The following is a 14406-nucleotide window of genomic DNA, read 5'->3' as shown; positions in this document are numbered from 1 at the left end:
AATTGAAACTGCCGCGGCGTAGAACAAACAAGCGGAAAAGAACATTCGGCTGTAGAGAACAGAGAGAGTTGTCTGATTGAGAAATTGAGATAAAAAATATGTCGAGAGGGAGAAAGGGATTGACCTTCCATGTAAAGTTTGTCTGTTAATCAACGGAGGTGAAAAAAAAACAGAGATTCGAGGTCGAGAAACATAGATTGAAATTCCGAGATCGCGAAACCGATATCGAGATTCGGGGAACGATAAAAAACAATCAGGAAGACGTCGACAGTGAGAAAGTTTGATTTGGATTCAATTTCGGAGTTCGATTTCTGGATCTATAAGATGTCTAGGGAGAAAAAAATTAGAGTTCATCTCTCTGAGTCTTTACACGATAATTGATTTTGTGAAGATAGGGAAAGAGATAAGATTATTAGAAGAAGAAATGTTTTATTTCTTTTTAAAAAGGTAAATAGGTTATATCAGTTTGGTTAGTTGGATGGACTAACAAGAGACACCTTTATCTTAGTTGGAGGCTATCTTGGTAAATCTAATATGAGAAAGTGTCCCATAGACACAATGTGTCTCTTAGTGATATTGAAAACTCAAATTGTGTCTTCCAGCGTAAATATTTCTTATGTCATCACGCAACTCTCCTTTTTAATGTAACACAAAAACTATGCTCCTCCCTTCGAGAATGTAAAATGTTTAGAAGAAATTTTGTTTCAATACGTAAAATGTTTTCATATTTTTAGGTAACTTTAACTTTATCAAAATCTGTGTAACCAATTAAATTTAATATTTTTATTTTGTAATTGGTTGAACAGTTTTAATTTATAATTTTAATAATATTTTTTAAATAAAAAATAATTTTCTTAATAAATGTGTTTTATTTAGAATATTTTATATTTAGGAACGGAGGGAGTAGATTTTGAGTTGGAAGCAATCCATATTTCAGTTAGCGTTAGAATATTTTTTTAAACACTAGAAAATTTTAGATGTCAATATTTCATGAATTCCAAATATTTAACTGCAATTGCATAAGTAAGGAGCGGTAATCCGCAAAAGATGTACAATAAAATAAGTAATATGTCAGAACAATATCAACATAATTAATATTAAAGATTTTACCAAAAATAATAATTAATATGATAGATTAGCGGCGTTCTTTGTTTTTTTTTTTGTGCAGAGATTAGCGGCTAGCGGCCTTAATAACATCCATATTATTTGTCCAAAGGGTAATATGTCAATCGAAATAAACATTTTAATCCCTTTTTCATGTTGTTGACGTATGAAAAAACCGTTTAGCTATACTTTAATATAACTAACTTTCATTTGCAAATGAAGTCCTCAGATCATATTCTAAATAACGGTCTATACGGTTGTATATACGATATATATATGCTATACGGTGAAGAATTGTACTATTTTTAATGATATACGGTAAACATACTTTTAAAATTATACAGTCATATTTACGGTGATTATATAGTCTTTATTTACTAATTTTTTTCTTTTTACTATTTTCATTTTTAACAAAATCTTATTATAATAATATTTTATGTATAATATTTTGAACAATAAAAGTGTATAATATACTTTATGTTTACTATAATAGAAATGAAATTTTTATTTATTATATAGGTAATATATGATACATTATTATATTTATATATATTGTATTTATTCCATATATACATGTATACCTTCAATAGCCCGACTATATGTTATTTTAAAACACTGCCTGAATATATAAAAATTAATAATTCGTTTTATTTATTTTGTCAAGAAATTAATGGTTTAAGGGGAAGAAAGATAATATAATGATCCAAAATTTTTGACTTTCAAAAGACTCACAGTTCAACTCGGTTGTCTAGCACCCACATAAATAGATAAAACAATAGAGACGACCTAGCACGTAAATAAATCCTCAAATGATTGTATCTGTACAATTAAATCTACAATATATGTCGGAACCATTGTTGATGCGTTGTTGCAACCTACAACTTATGGATTATTGATTCTAAACTGATTGCGAAAATCAGATCATAAGGGGCAATTCCAATAGGTATTAGAGCTGTCAACTCTAGGCTGGCGTGTATATCCCGAAAAATCAACTTTTTCGTTTGCCAAATAAGAAATCAACTATATGGTAGTGCATATACCAAAAAGATTTCCACAAATTTACTAGAATTATTGATAAAATATAGAGGAAAAACTAGCTATAATCGTATTTAACCAGAAATTATTTGAAAAAGTAAAGTTGGTAGACCCGAGAGTGATCCTTTAAAGACTCCCTCATCGGTTGCTTTTGTCAAAAGAAAAAGAAGAAAGAAGTTGTTTGGTTGGTTTTGTTCATCGCTGGTGACATCTTATCATTATATACCATTTTGCATTGTATTTAGCTGTTTTCTCCTTTTTCTTTATTTTTTAATAAATAACCCACTTAAGTTGTTTTATATATATAATTGTAACAAATGATTGATCGCAGTATGCATTAGACATATTAAGAAGCTATTATATACTAGTTTGATGGGGCAGATAGTTAAATTATTTTGATTCTTAGATGCTAAGATCATCGTATCTGACCTTTCTTATTTTAGTGGCGCATTGCTTATATTCTTCTTTAATTTCCATTTTATATATGAAGCAGTATGTTGTTTTTTTTCTTTTTGAGCAACGAAGCAGTATGTTGTTGTTTACGCAAATCATGGAGAAGCTAAAACTAGGGGCAAATAGCCTATTGGGAAAAACGGTATCCGACAATTATACGTTAATTGTAATTTAAAGAATGAAAAAAAAAATCGGAGAGGAAGAACGCTTCTTGTTCTTGAGTAACTTGTTTGTGAAGACACCATTGACATTGTCCATCGTACTTCCATGACGGTGCATCTGCATCATTTGCCGCTTGTTTGAGTACAGTTAAGAACAAACTGAAAAACTCAAATGTATTTATACAAATTTAAGTTAAGAGTGAATTTTATCGTAGTTTTTGGTAATATATAAATGTGTTTTATATGCTAATATTACGAAATCTCGGAATTACAAGATCACTTCGAATAGGTTTTTATATTTATTAGAAAAATTAATAATTATTTATGTATTAAATTAATTTTTGTTAGACAGAAATTATAAATTTTATTTAAATAATTTTAAGAGAACCATAAAACTAAAAACTATTACATTTCTTAATTTTTTCCCAAATATATCGACCTATTATGAAATTTATATTTGTATTAGAACATGCCATGTTCAGTTCAGGTCAGCGTTCGATACAATACAACTATAAGTTTTAGTAGTTCACAGTAAAAATTTTTTTTTGATTATTTGAATAGTGGTTCATCATTGACACATGGTGAGTAGTTTTAGTATGTATGGCATTTTTTTCAGAATCAAACAATTGAAAATATTATAATGATAACAAATTCAAAGTATGTTTGGTTCCAATTTATGACAGGAGACTAATACATGACGTGATCATGCAAACATTTCAATACTGTATGTATGAACATGTCGTTACTATATCCGGAACCATTGGTAGAAGTTAAAACTACAACTAAAAATTCACTAGCTGATTAAGTATTTACGCCAGCAAGTTTTAGGAACGACAAGAACGAAAGTAAGAGCATCTCCAATCCAACTTCAAATCCTTAAATTTTGAAATTTTTGTCATTTCAATCCAATTCCAAATCTTTAAATTTTGAAGTTTTGAATATTGACACTTCAAATTTGAGGTATTCAAAACTTCAAAACTACTACTCATTTTCGTTTTAGTCTTTACAATTATTTCTTCTTCACAAATACATCTACTAATTTTATTTAAAATAACTTAAGTAGATCAAAATAAAATGTAATAGAATAAATATCACATAACATTAAAATAAAGTTCACACAATATAAAAATACATTCAATAAAGCTCACACAAAATAAATACGTTAAATAATTTTTTTTAAAAATTAAAAAAATTTATATAAACACTTAAATATTACATATCTTACGGAAATAATGCTTGAATAATTTGGTATGTTATATGTAACTTCTTAAAATTTATGTGTATGTGTGTTGTTTTATTATATATATGTAATTATATTATTTTTATTATATAATATTGTAATATTGTGTGTTGTATAATATAAAAATATCTTTTATATGTATTTGTGAAGTTTTATTATTATTAGTAACTTTTGTTAATGTCAAAGATTTTTTTTTTTTTGAACAACTGTTAATGTCAAAGACTATAATGCAAGGGATTTTAGTTATGTTGAGATTTGGGGGGTTTTGAGTAAATGAGATGATTTTAGTAAAATTTTTAAAACAAAAACAAAACCCTATTGGCGATTTGGTAAAAATGATTTTGAGATTTCAGAATAGTTTATATGATTTGGGATCATTTATATCTTTTTTTGACAGTCCGAACAAAATCATAGTTGCAGTTAAACTTGTCATTTTCCAAACTCCAAATTCTTATATTTGACATCGTAACTGAAATATAATACCAGAGAAAAACACTATAAAATCCTCAGTTGAGTTAAGTAAACAAGCCGTGAGATGCAGATCAATACAACTATTATATGAAAATTCTGTCAAGAGTAGAAAAAACAGAGCTACAGTTGACTGCAACCTGTTTTCGATCATCCAATTCGATTAAAACCAAAAAAATAAGCAAGATCAATAAAAAATAGTTGCATTTTCAAAGTTTTGTCCCAGATACTACTTTTGCAATCCTAATAAATTTACAAGACAGTCCTAACAAAAATGTGGTAACAATGGAGTTCCTTGTGCAAGAAATCCTTCTCAACGTCAGATACTTCTTTGTTTTGCAAACGCCAAATGCTTTTCACCCACAATCTTTAACTACTTATGGTAAAAACAACTCATATTCTATACTTTCTGTTCGAAGACATACACACACTGAAATATACATATACTTATCATTTATACATCTCATATGTTTACTTAAACTGCTATTGCCAAACCATAAGCTGAGACTGTCATTTTCTTGACTGGTACCTCACTATCATATCACAATCAACTCTTTTTTGCCCTCAATTGTATAGCCGGACTCGCAGTTCTCACCTGTATCGAACACACGAAATTTCAGTGTACCAACGAATCACAAAGGTACCATATATTCACAATCCCAAACCTTTGTATCTCTTTTAGCAAAAGATAACACTGCTTAAATATGAAATGTATTTTTAACATCAATCTCATCGTAAGAAACAGAGTAACTACTACCAATGATGACAAAAGCAATGAAAATAACTAATACTTCCTTCTGTATATCTATTTATACATGGGCAAATACAATCATTGATAGAACAAAACATTGATCATTCTCTGTGTTTGACCGCTCTCTGAATCAGACAAGGTATAATCAAGGCAACAAACGCATAGTCAGAGAGAATTAGCAAGCAATCAGCGAGGAAATAAGACCGAGGATAAGATCTGAATTGTTGTCTTTGTCCAGAAAAAAATCTACCACTGGGAAGAACACGTAGCAGTCATAGAAGAAACAGAGGATCTCGGCGATTAAAGGGCTTGAGAATATGGGGGATGAGAAATCAAGGATGTTGTAAGAGAAAAAAAAAACAATGTGAACGATTGATTATAGAGAAAAGTAATCAAACGGAAAATTCAAAGAAGAAGAAGAAGAAGATATGCGGAAATATTTGTGATGTTTTCAAAGAGAGTTTTTATTTTATTTTGAACTCCTCTGAATAACTACTTTAGAGATGGAATTTCGACATCTCTGTTTTTAACTACGAATTGACGTAAAACTCTCCCAAAATCTTTTTCATAACTTTTTCCTCAAAACAGTGTTTTGATTTCAATAAAACTGGATTTGATTTGAGTTTTATAAATTGTTGATTGAATAACTAGAAATTTCAAGTGATTTTTGTAGCTTTACATAAATCCCATTTTCAATAACACATGATTTGAAAAAGTATTTAGAAATCATTAGTTGAATAATATGGGATTTTAATAAAAATCCAAAATCTCCTAAAAGTTTAAGTTCAATACACCCCCTAAACTTTTAAGGATTTTCTTGAAGATTTATGGTTGGAGTAATCAATCCTCAAATCTTTATTTTGAGGTTTTGCTTACTATAAAATAAAAATTTTGGTTGGAAATGCTTTAAGGGAGAAAATCTTCCAATCGTGTCGCCTCGCCTATAAAAGAGTGGGTCGAAAACTCTTTTGCTAGGTACATCACTTTGATTATATAACTTCAGTGTTTTGGCTACAATGCTTTTTTTGTAACACTTATCAAATGCTATTTGACGTTATTATCAATGCTTTTGCCCTATAAGAATATATGAAAAATCATGATTCCGTGATCCAGAAAATCCTAATTTTTTTTATTTAGTACTGTAGTTAGTATGCGAATGCCAAGTTGTTTGATATGAAGCGCATATCAGAAATGCAAAAAAGGCCAATTAAGTTAAGAAGACCAACACACAATGTTTTTTAGAATGTGGTTGGCCTATTGTAGACATAGGACTTGGCGAACCACAAGTATGAGGCAAAACAAATAGAGCTGACAAAAGCGAGTAGCCAGTAGAAGTAATCTAAATGAGCCTTGTTCAGGTCGTTGTCGAACCAGCTCGTTTGACAAGATTGCCTTGTAACTTTGTCGATGACTGATATCATGAAGCTGCTTAGGAAATGGCCGACCCCGTATATGCTTGCATTCAGAGCCATACCAATGCTCCTAAGCTCACTAGGGACTTGGTCGTAGGAGAACTCATGCAAACCAATCAATGTGAACACGTACGATATACCGTATATAGCATACTGTGGAGCCAACCACCACACACTCATCTTGACATCATCTTGAGCGGTTTGGAGCCTTTTGGTCTCGACCAAAGCGGCAACCACCATAGCAAGAATGGAGAGAAAGATGCCTGTGCCAATCCTCTGAAGCATTGTGATTCCTAAATGGTTTTGAGTAAGAGATCTTGCGATTGGGACGAGTAGACGGTCGTAGATTGGGATGAAAGCGACCATTATTATGCTTGTGACGCATTGGAGCGTTGCAGCAGGCACTAAAAATCCTGGTGAGACTGACCTGTTCATTATGGATCCCTGCTTTGTGAAGAAAGTATAGGGTTGTGAACATACAACAGCATAAACCAAGCAACTCATCCAGATGGGAACAAGCTTAAGCACTGCTTTTGCTTTTTCAATTTCTGCCAAATCACATGAAATCGCTGCTCTGTCAAGGAATCTGCCAAAAAAATAAATTCAAAACCAATTGTATATTTATCCCCAACAAGAACCAATATATTATAAGAACAAACGTGACCTCCAAGATTCTAGAAGAAAAAATAGAATATATGTTAACTATATTTACCTGAATTGCTTGGAACCTTGGTGAGCTAGGAGAAGAAGGGTTTCGTTCGGGTTAGCTAAATCTAAATCTGGTTGTCTTCTGTTCTTTATGGCTTCCATGTAAACGTGAATGATTCTAGCAAAAGGGTTTTTATTTCCTCCTCTTTCAGTAGTAAAGCGGTAAGTCTTTGTCCCAAGGAGGAAAAGAACCAGAGCAAGTAGCATGGAAGCACCTGGAATACCAAACCCCAAGGACCAACTTAAATTCTCTTGGATGTAGTTAGAGACCAAACGAGTCGACAATATGCTAACACAGCTTCCAAACACCAACCAGTTAAAGAAAGAACTCTTGGCTTTCGACTTTTCTAGGTCATTTCCAACGAACTGATCAGCTCCAAATACCTTAAGACAAGGGGTGTAACCTCCTTCACCTAAGGCTATTAGATACAGAGAGACGAAGAAGAGAGTCACTTGGAGTTGATTCGAATCTTGTGGCGGAGAAGGAACCATAGCTGAAAAAGACAGCAACCCAAGTCCCTATTTTATTTCATTACACCAATGCAACTTCATCTTGTAAGAAACAATAACAAACAATAGAAGAAGAGATAGGATAAAAGATTCTTACATACCAAGATATATAGTAAAGATGCAATGATGATGGTACGGAAACGTCCGAGAAACGAGTCAGCCACGAAGCCCCAGAGAAGTGGCAGAAACGACACCGTTCCACTCCAGGTGTTGATCTTTACCGCAGCTGCAGCCGTTGACTCTCCCAATGGTCCTGTCAGGTACGTTATGAGGTTCGAAGATATCCCGTAAAAGGCGAACTGCTCCGCCATTTCTACAACTACAAAACACACCAATAAACATCTCATGAGAGAGAGTATTAAAGAAACTTTGTTGGTGAGATATTACTTACAGATGATGAGCCTCGCCGACTTCCATCCTCCAGGGGAGCATCTCACGGCTGGCTTTCCCGGAAAAAGAGTATTTCCGAGCTCATCTCCGGCTAACGCCATTGGCTTTTACTTTACTGGTTCTTGTGCTATTGTTTTTTTTTTTGTATACGTCAAGCTAGGTGCCAAATTAAAGCCTTATGAGAATGCACATTAACATATAAATGAAATCGAATAACTTTGATACGCCTGCAACTTTCTAATATTTAATTGTATTATTGCAGATGTCCTTTGTTTTATTGATTTTAAATATTAGTTTTTACTGATAAAATAGTAGACAGTTGTTGGAGTATCAATGTTATTCGATTTTAACCAAAGTGCCGAGTCGCTGGCCGAGATAAACAAAGTGCCAGGTTAGAGACATGAGCGTCAGTATATTTAACCAAGATGAGTATGTGTTGAGCTTGCTAAGCTTTTCCAGTTTCTTCCTCAGATCTTGCTCACTCGTCCTCTCTCCACCTCCTCTTCCTTCTTCCTTTTCTGCTTTCATGCGCTCAAACATCGCCTATACACAACAATATATAACATAAAATTAAAATCTCTCAACATCTACCAATAAGAATTCATTACTATATATATCAGGCCAAGATTATTTATACATTGTACACTACTTTTACTTGATAAATAGTTAAATACTGGATAGGTCAGTGTTAATATACCTTGGTGGCGCGTGGTTCTACAAATGTCTTATTAGCCTCAATCATAAAGAAAGAAGACAAAAGGTTCATATAGTTTGTCACTTGAACTGGCTGTCTTATTACCACATAACGGCCTTGTTTGGGTACATTTAAGACTGAGGCCTGATATTAAATCATGGACTATATAAATCATTTGTGGAAAAACATTCTTAAATCGAATTAACAAAATCAGAAATAAGGATTCATTGAAAATTAGAAATGCATAACGGGGATATTAGTCAAAGCAAACAAAACGTCAAAAACTTGGTTCTTCTACAATCATGAATCTCATAGATTCATTGACATTGACGCAGCAAAACTCTAGATGCGATGCTAATAATCAAAACAAGAATTGTGAGCGAGCTTACGAACACTCCACACACAAGTGCCTTGTCAACCAAACCCCAATGCGATACCACTTCTTGCTTCTCTTCCTCTTTTGTCATTGACTTTTCTCCTGTTTTGTGATCCTGTCCTGTGATATCTCCAGAAATGTTACAGGCCTCTCCTGATTTCCCTTCTCCACAACAGTTCTCAGCAGAGCATGCGCAAGCCTCACAAGTACTGACATCAGAGGTACATGCCGGCTTTGTCTCCTCTCGGACTTGTGTTACTACATTTGTAGAGGCTAGTGTCTCAATCACCTCCCCGAACACTGACCATCTCCCTACTGATGTTATCCTCGCTATCGCTGAAGTCCCAAGCATACTTTCTGGTCCACTAACTAAGACCTGAATGTATCCTTTGGTGTGCCCAACCTACAAATTCTCATTGTCAATACGTATGAAGTTTCAAATGAAACAGTATTGACAATCAATCAAACAAAATGTACATGTCTCAGGAGAGGACTTTACCAAGTGGACACCGTCGGTAGCTATTTCGGTTATCCATATTCTCTCTTCTTTGCCCTCCATTCCGGTGTAAGGTGCAAAAGCCTCAAAGACACAAGTTAGCTCACGGCTTCGTTGCTTTACTATCTTACTTTGTACCTTCTTCATCTTTGCCGCTGGGGTCCCTATACCATAAATAGCACATCCGAGAAAGATTTTTTAGAACCGATCAAAACACTTCCCAAATACCTGATTATTTACATGCTAACCAAATCATAGAGCTTACCTGGTCTGGGGTAAAACTGAGATATATGAACTTGAGCAAACTTATAATCCTTGATAAGCCCAACAGTTTGAGAAAAGTCTTCATCGGTTTCCCCTGAAAATCGTAAAAGTGAGAAATGAATCTTAAACTCAGGCGAACTATATGTACAACCAACATGCTTCAACTATCAGTGCGTTTATGTATGGCGGTGTGATATTTTTTATTCTCAGGCCTCAGCAGCTAACAATGAACAAAATTCAGTAGAGTGAAAATGATATTAGCAAAACTCAGAGTTTCAGGTTTATCCAGGCACTAACCAGGGAATCCGCATATTATGTCAGTAGCAATTTGCATCCCCGGCACAAGTTCTGTTAAGGTGTCTACCACGGTCCTGAACTCACCCGATGTATATTCCCTGTTCATGGCCTGCAACAAGAGAAATCGTCAGGTGAGACTAGAGCAGGATTTTGACAGTCCTACACAACTGTGAACTCACCGTCAGCACAGCATCACTGCCAGATTGCACAGGGACATGAAGAAAAGTGTAGACGCATGGGTGACGTAGAACAGCTGCTATTTCTTTCAAATGCTCGAGGATAAAGGGAGGATTAGTCATCCCAATCCTTAGCATTGTGCTTTGATCGGAAGGAAGCTCCTTGACAATGGCATTAAGCAGAATTGGAAGATTAACTCCTATGTCACGACCTGTAACATTTGCGAGACATTAAATACCAATTATGTCTCAGATAACAAAAACATATCAGCGCAATGAGATAGAAAATAAAAAACTAGATTAAGAAACTACCATATGCTCCAGTGTCCTCGCTGCTCAACCAAATTTCCTTGACTCCTTCAGATATTACAGTTCTCACCCGCTCCACCTACGACGTAGAATCTCAGGAAATCATTCCGGGAGAAAACAGGAAAGGGGAAAAAGCTGGATGCAAATCAATTTTAGTTTCTGTGAAGCTGAATCTGCTTACAAGGCTCTCGACTGTGTAGCTTCCTAAGTGACCACGGGCATGCTTGGTCTTACAGTAAGTACAGGCACCCAAACAGCCAACGTTAATGGGGAGAATCTCGATAAAATTGTTCCTCCTCACCTGCAATGGAAAATGACTTGTTAAGCCAAACTAAAAGAAACCCACTGAAGTTGAAAAAGTAATTGTGTGTTAAGCAGTCATAAAAAAATCAAACACATATATAGTATCAAAGACCAAAAACTTTATACACACCTTTGGGAGATCAAGCGCAGGCAAAGTCTTGCGATTCAGCAGCCTCACTTCATGACCTTTGAGAGTTTCTTCGACAATCTCAACAACACGATCAATCTGTTGGACTCCAACTACACTAACGCCTTCGAGTTCTTTAAGGTCACGGCTTCCCTGAGGAACACATCCGGCTATCACAAGAGGCTTTTTCCCACTTCTACCCCTCGTTATCAGAGTAGACATCGCAGACTGGCTCGGGGACTTCACAGTACAACTGCAACAATCACGCATATTAAGATACATTGCAAACACAAATTCAAGCTATATTGAACAAAATGATGCAGTTTCAACTGTGAAGTTACAAAATCAAACCGTGACCAAGTGAACTACAGGAACATTTCACACTACTCATAACTATCTCTACAGGGAACTCTGAGAACTGAAAAGCTTACGTGTTAATGAGCCACAGATCAGCATCCTCTGGGACTTCTGTTAACCCGTAGCCAAATGCAGTAAGCTGCCCAGCCATATACTCACTATCACTCTGAAGAACAAACCGAAACAATCATTTCAAGAAACTTAGCTAAAACACATATGATGAGATCAATCACCAGCGTAAGAAACATCCAAATTTTAGCTAAATCATATCATGAGCTCAATCACTTCATGAAACTTAGCTAAAATCATACCATGAGCTCAATCACTACAGTATTCTGATGAGGCAATCAAGAAACCACAAATTACAATCCAATACTGACGATTTGCTGAACTTGCCTGATTATGTGAACAACCAAACGTCTTGATGTAAATCGTCTGCAACCATCAGAGTAAATGTAAGCTGAAATCGAAGCAAAAAAATGATAAAACTGAGATCGAGAGAGAGTGGAGGAGAAGAACGGACCTGAGTTCCTGGGATCTTCATCGATGGCGGAGCAAGCGAATCGCGATTCGAATCAGTAACTTCATCCTTCTGCTTCGAGATGCTGCGCTTGCTCGTATTCCTCTTCGGATTAACTCCAACGGCATTAAACGGTAATCGGAACCCCGGCGGTGCACCGCCAGCTCCTCCGGCGAACATATCCTCGATATCCTCCATTATGTCTTCTCTCTTCTCCACGGCGGCGCGTTAACGATGAGACGAAGCGAGATTGGAGTGTGAGGTTTTTCTCGCGGTTGGGTTGGGTCTCATGGGCCCGGGTCGGATCCAGATCCATTCACGATTAAGATCTTTAATGGGCTAATATCTGATTCAGCTTTTAACTCATAGTCATATTCAACCCAGAAGTCGTAGATTTTTTTCTATAATTTGAAATTTAAAGATTTTTGAATTTTTTTTATTTTAAAAGGAAAATTGTTTTTTTTTGTGAAAATAAATTGTGGTGTAAATACATATTCTCTTATGGTATTTTTATTTTTATTGGTTGGTCAACAACACTAACGGAAAAAAAAATTTTGGAAATAACTTTTTCTATTTCTATTAGCCTTACAAACAATATGGTGACTAGGATTTTATCATTTCAATGGGTAACTCCGGTCTGAGTATATCTAGCATTGCAGATATTATAAGCTTTTGTGTTTTCATTTTTTGGTCAGTGTTTTAATTTAATTAATATGACAATTATACCTATAATATTTTCATATGTCTTTTTTACAATTAACTCATTAATACTATATATATGAAATAAATAGAAAATAATGGAGTAAAAATCATATAAAGTTTATTTATCAGCAATATTATTGTTTTACAGAAGTTATAATTTAGGAAATTAGTTCAGTAATTTATATTTATCATTGCTTATTATCAACCAAATAACAATAAATCTACATGGTTGGATTCATCCACCATTTACATTTCTTCTTCTCACTAGACTGATTGAGTTTTATGTACAACTTGGAAATATTAGTATAACAACCATTTAAATTTCATTAAAAATGTATATACTTCTTATAAAAAATGTATTTACTTAGAGAATAGATTTAAAGAGACAGCTGTATTATTTTCGGGAGGAAACAACATATAATATTTTTAAAAAAATCTAAAACTAATTATGAGTTTGCTTTAATTAATTGGACAAAAACTTTTGGAAAAATAACCATCAAAATAAGAACTGTTCACAATGTATATCTCCATGATTTTAATTTTATTTTCTAATTACGTGGATTCTGAATTTACTGCTTTTCTTTTTCTTTTGTTAACAAAATTAAAGGATAAAATGCACTGAGTGAGATAAAAACAAAACTATAATTGTATGTTTTGCCCCTGAAGTATCATTTATTTACAACTATCATTTTTATTGTCTTTGAGAAAAAAAAAAGTTTTTTAGAGTTGTGTTTGTTATCTATAAATTATGAACGTGTTAAATTATTAATCAGAATCTGACTTAACATTGAAGGATAAAGAAAGGGAGAAGGACGTAAAAGTCTCAGACATGTCTGGACGAAGATCTGTGGTAGGTCCCAAACACTGTGTAATACACAAAATCTTACAGTCGATCGACTCTTCCATTTCTTATGTTTAATTTTTTGATGTGCTTCTGTTGATTCGTGGAGAACCCACTCTTGCTTTCTATGAAGTAATATGATTTGCAATTGGTTGTAACATGTGTAGATTATAAATCTACCGTTTGCTGATGATACACAATATAAATAATCATTCGATTTCTAGACATCAAGATTTTGTTTCATTTTCTACTTGCGTTGTTATTGAACTTACTATATGTCTGGTCTAATTAGCACCAAATGTGATTGATTGATTGAAGATCAAATTGATTGAATGAAAAGTATATATAGATTTTGGTTTAACAATCTTTTAGAAAATTAAATTTAATAGTCAACTAGTTTACGCGCGAAATTTGAATAACATATTTATGTTGTTTATGCGGGTAAGTAATCTATTCTATCATTTAAAATTACAAAAATGATACAATTTATATTATTATATTTAAAACTTCTATGGTGAATATTTTATATTTTAGACCTTCCTATCTAAACCAAAGGCCTTCAGCGGTTTAGAATTTCATGATTTCTAGCGCTATAATGAAGTATTGCTTGCTAAGCTTAAGTTTGAGAATTTTTGAAAACCCAAACTCCTTCTTACGTCAAACGCTGAGGGGAAAATATTAACCAGATGGAGAGATTCTCACCTGCAAAGCT

The 14406-nt window shown here is 33.8% G+C and overlaps 2 protein-coding genes and 1 long non-coding RNA gene across 3 annotated transcripts; all 3 read right to left on the bottom strand.

Moving 5' to 3' along the window:
- Nucleotides 1-4635: 4635 nt before the first annotated feature.
- Nucleotides 4636-6048, bottom strand: LOC125589107. Its single transcript, XR_007325300.1, has 2 exons — nt 5463-6048; nt 4636-5056 (listed from the first exon to the last, which is right to left on the bottom strand). It is a non-coding gene; the product is annotated as an uncharacterized LOC125589107 (long non-coding RNA).
- Nucleotides 6049-6290: 242 nt separating this feature from the next.
- Nucleotides 6291-8420, bottom strand: LOC106374824 (protein NRT1/ PTR FAMILY 5.11-like). The gene is made up of 4 exons (XM_013814765.3): nt 8234-8420; nt 7944-8161; nt 7337-7851; nt 6291-7210 (listed from the first exon to the last, which is right to left on the bottom strand). Exons 1-4 carry the CDS (start codon nt 8331-8333, stop codon nt 6451-6453), a joined length of 1593 nt encoding a protein of 530 aa, XP_013670219.1. The 5' UTR covers nt 8334-8420; the 3' UTR covers nt 6291-6450.
- Nucleotides 8421-9136: 716 nt separating this feature from the next.
- LOC106376824 (threonylcarbamoyladenosine tRNA methylthiotransferase-like) lies at nt 9137-12528 on the bottom strand. The gene is made up of 11 exons (XM_013816954.3): nt 12155-12528; nt 12028-12066; nt 11706-11797; nt 11278-11527; nt 11026-11145; nt 10848-10923; nt 10539-10747; nt 10360-10468; nt 10064-10156; nt 9802-9962; nt 9137-9705 (listed from the first exon to the last, which is right to left on the bottom strand). The coding sequence occupies exons 1-11, from the start codon at nt 12347-12349 to the stop codon at nt 9244-9246; spliced, it is 1806 nt and encodes a 601-aa protein (XP_013672408.1). The 5' UTR covers nt 12350-12528; the 3' UTR covers nt 9137-9243.
- Nucleotides 12529-14406: the final 1878 nt, after the last annotated feature.

The sequence above is a fragment of the Brassica napus genome, chromosome C6, assembly GCF_020379485.1.
Source record: "Brassica napus cultivar Da-Ae chromosome C6, Da-Ae, whole genome shotgun sequence".
In the NCBI taxonomy this organism is placed as follows: Eukaryota; Viridiplantae; Streptophyta; class Magnoliopsida; order Brassicales; family Brassicaceae; genus Brassica; species Brassica napus.
This window is presented reverse-complemented; position numbering and strand designations above follow the sequence as displayed.

What these genes read in the sequence shown, in the direction of transcription:
- LOC106374824 (XM_013814765.3), bottom strand. Translation starts at nt 8,333, where the DNA reads ATGGCGTTAGCCGGAGATGAGCTCGGAAATACTCTTTTTCCGGGAAAG. An exon ending in CATCTTTACTATATATCTTG is followed by an intron (nt 7,852 to 7,943) that starts GTATGTAAGAAT and finishes GAAATAAAATAG; the next exon opens with GGACTTGGGTTGCTGTCTTT. An exon ending in CAAGGTTCCAAGCAATTCAG is followed by an intron (nt 7,211 to 7,336) that starts GTAAATATAGTT and finishes TTTTTTTGGCAG; the next exon opens with ATTCCTTGACAGAGCAGCGA.
- LOC106376824 (XM_013816954.3), bottom strand. Translation starts at nt 12,349, where the DNA reads ATGGAGGATATCGAGGATATGTTCGCCGGAGGAGCTGGCGGTGCACCG. An exon ending in GCTACACAGTCGAGAGCCTT is followed by an intron (nt 10,924 to 11,025) that starts GTAAGCAGATTC and finishes TCTACGTCGTAG; the next exon opens with GTGGAGCGGGTGAGAACTGT. An exon ending in GCAGTGATGCTGTGCTGACG is followed by an intron (nt 10,469 to 10,538) that starts GTGAGTTCACAG and finishes CTCTTGTTGCAG; the next exon opens with GCCATGAACAGGGAATATAC.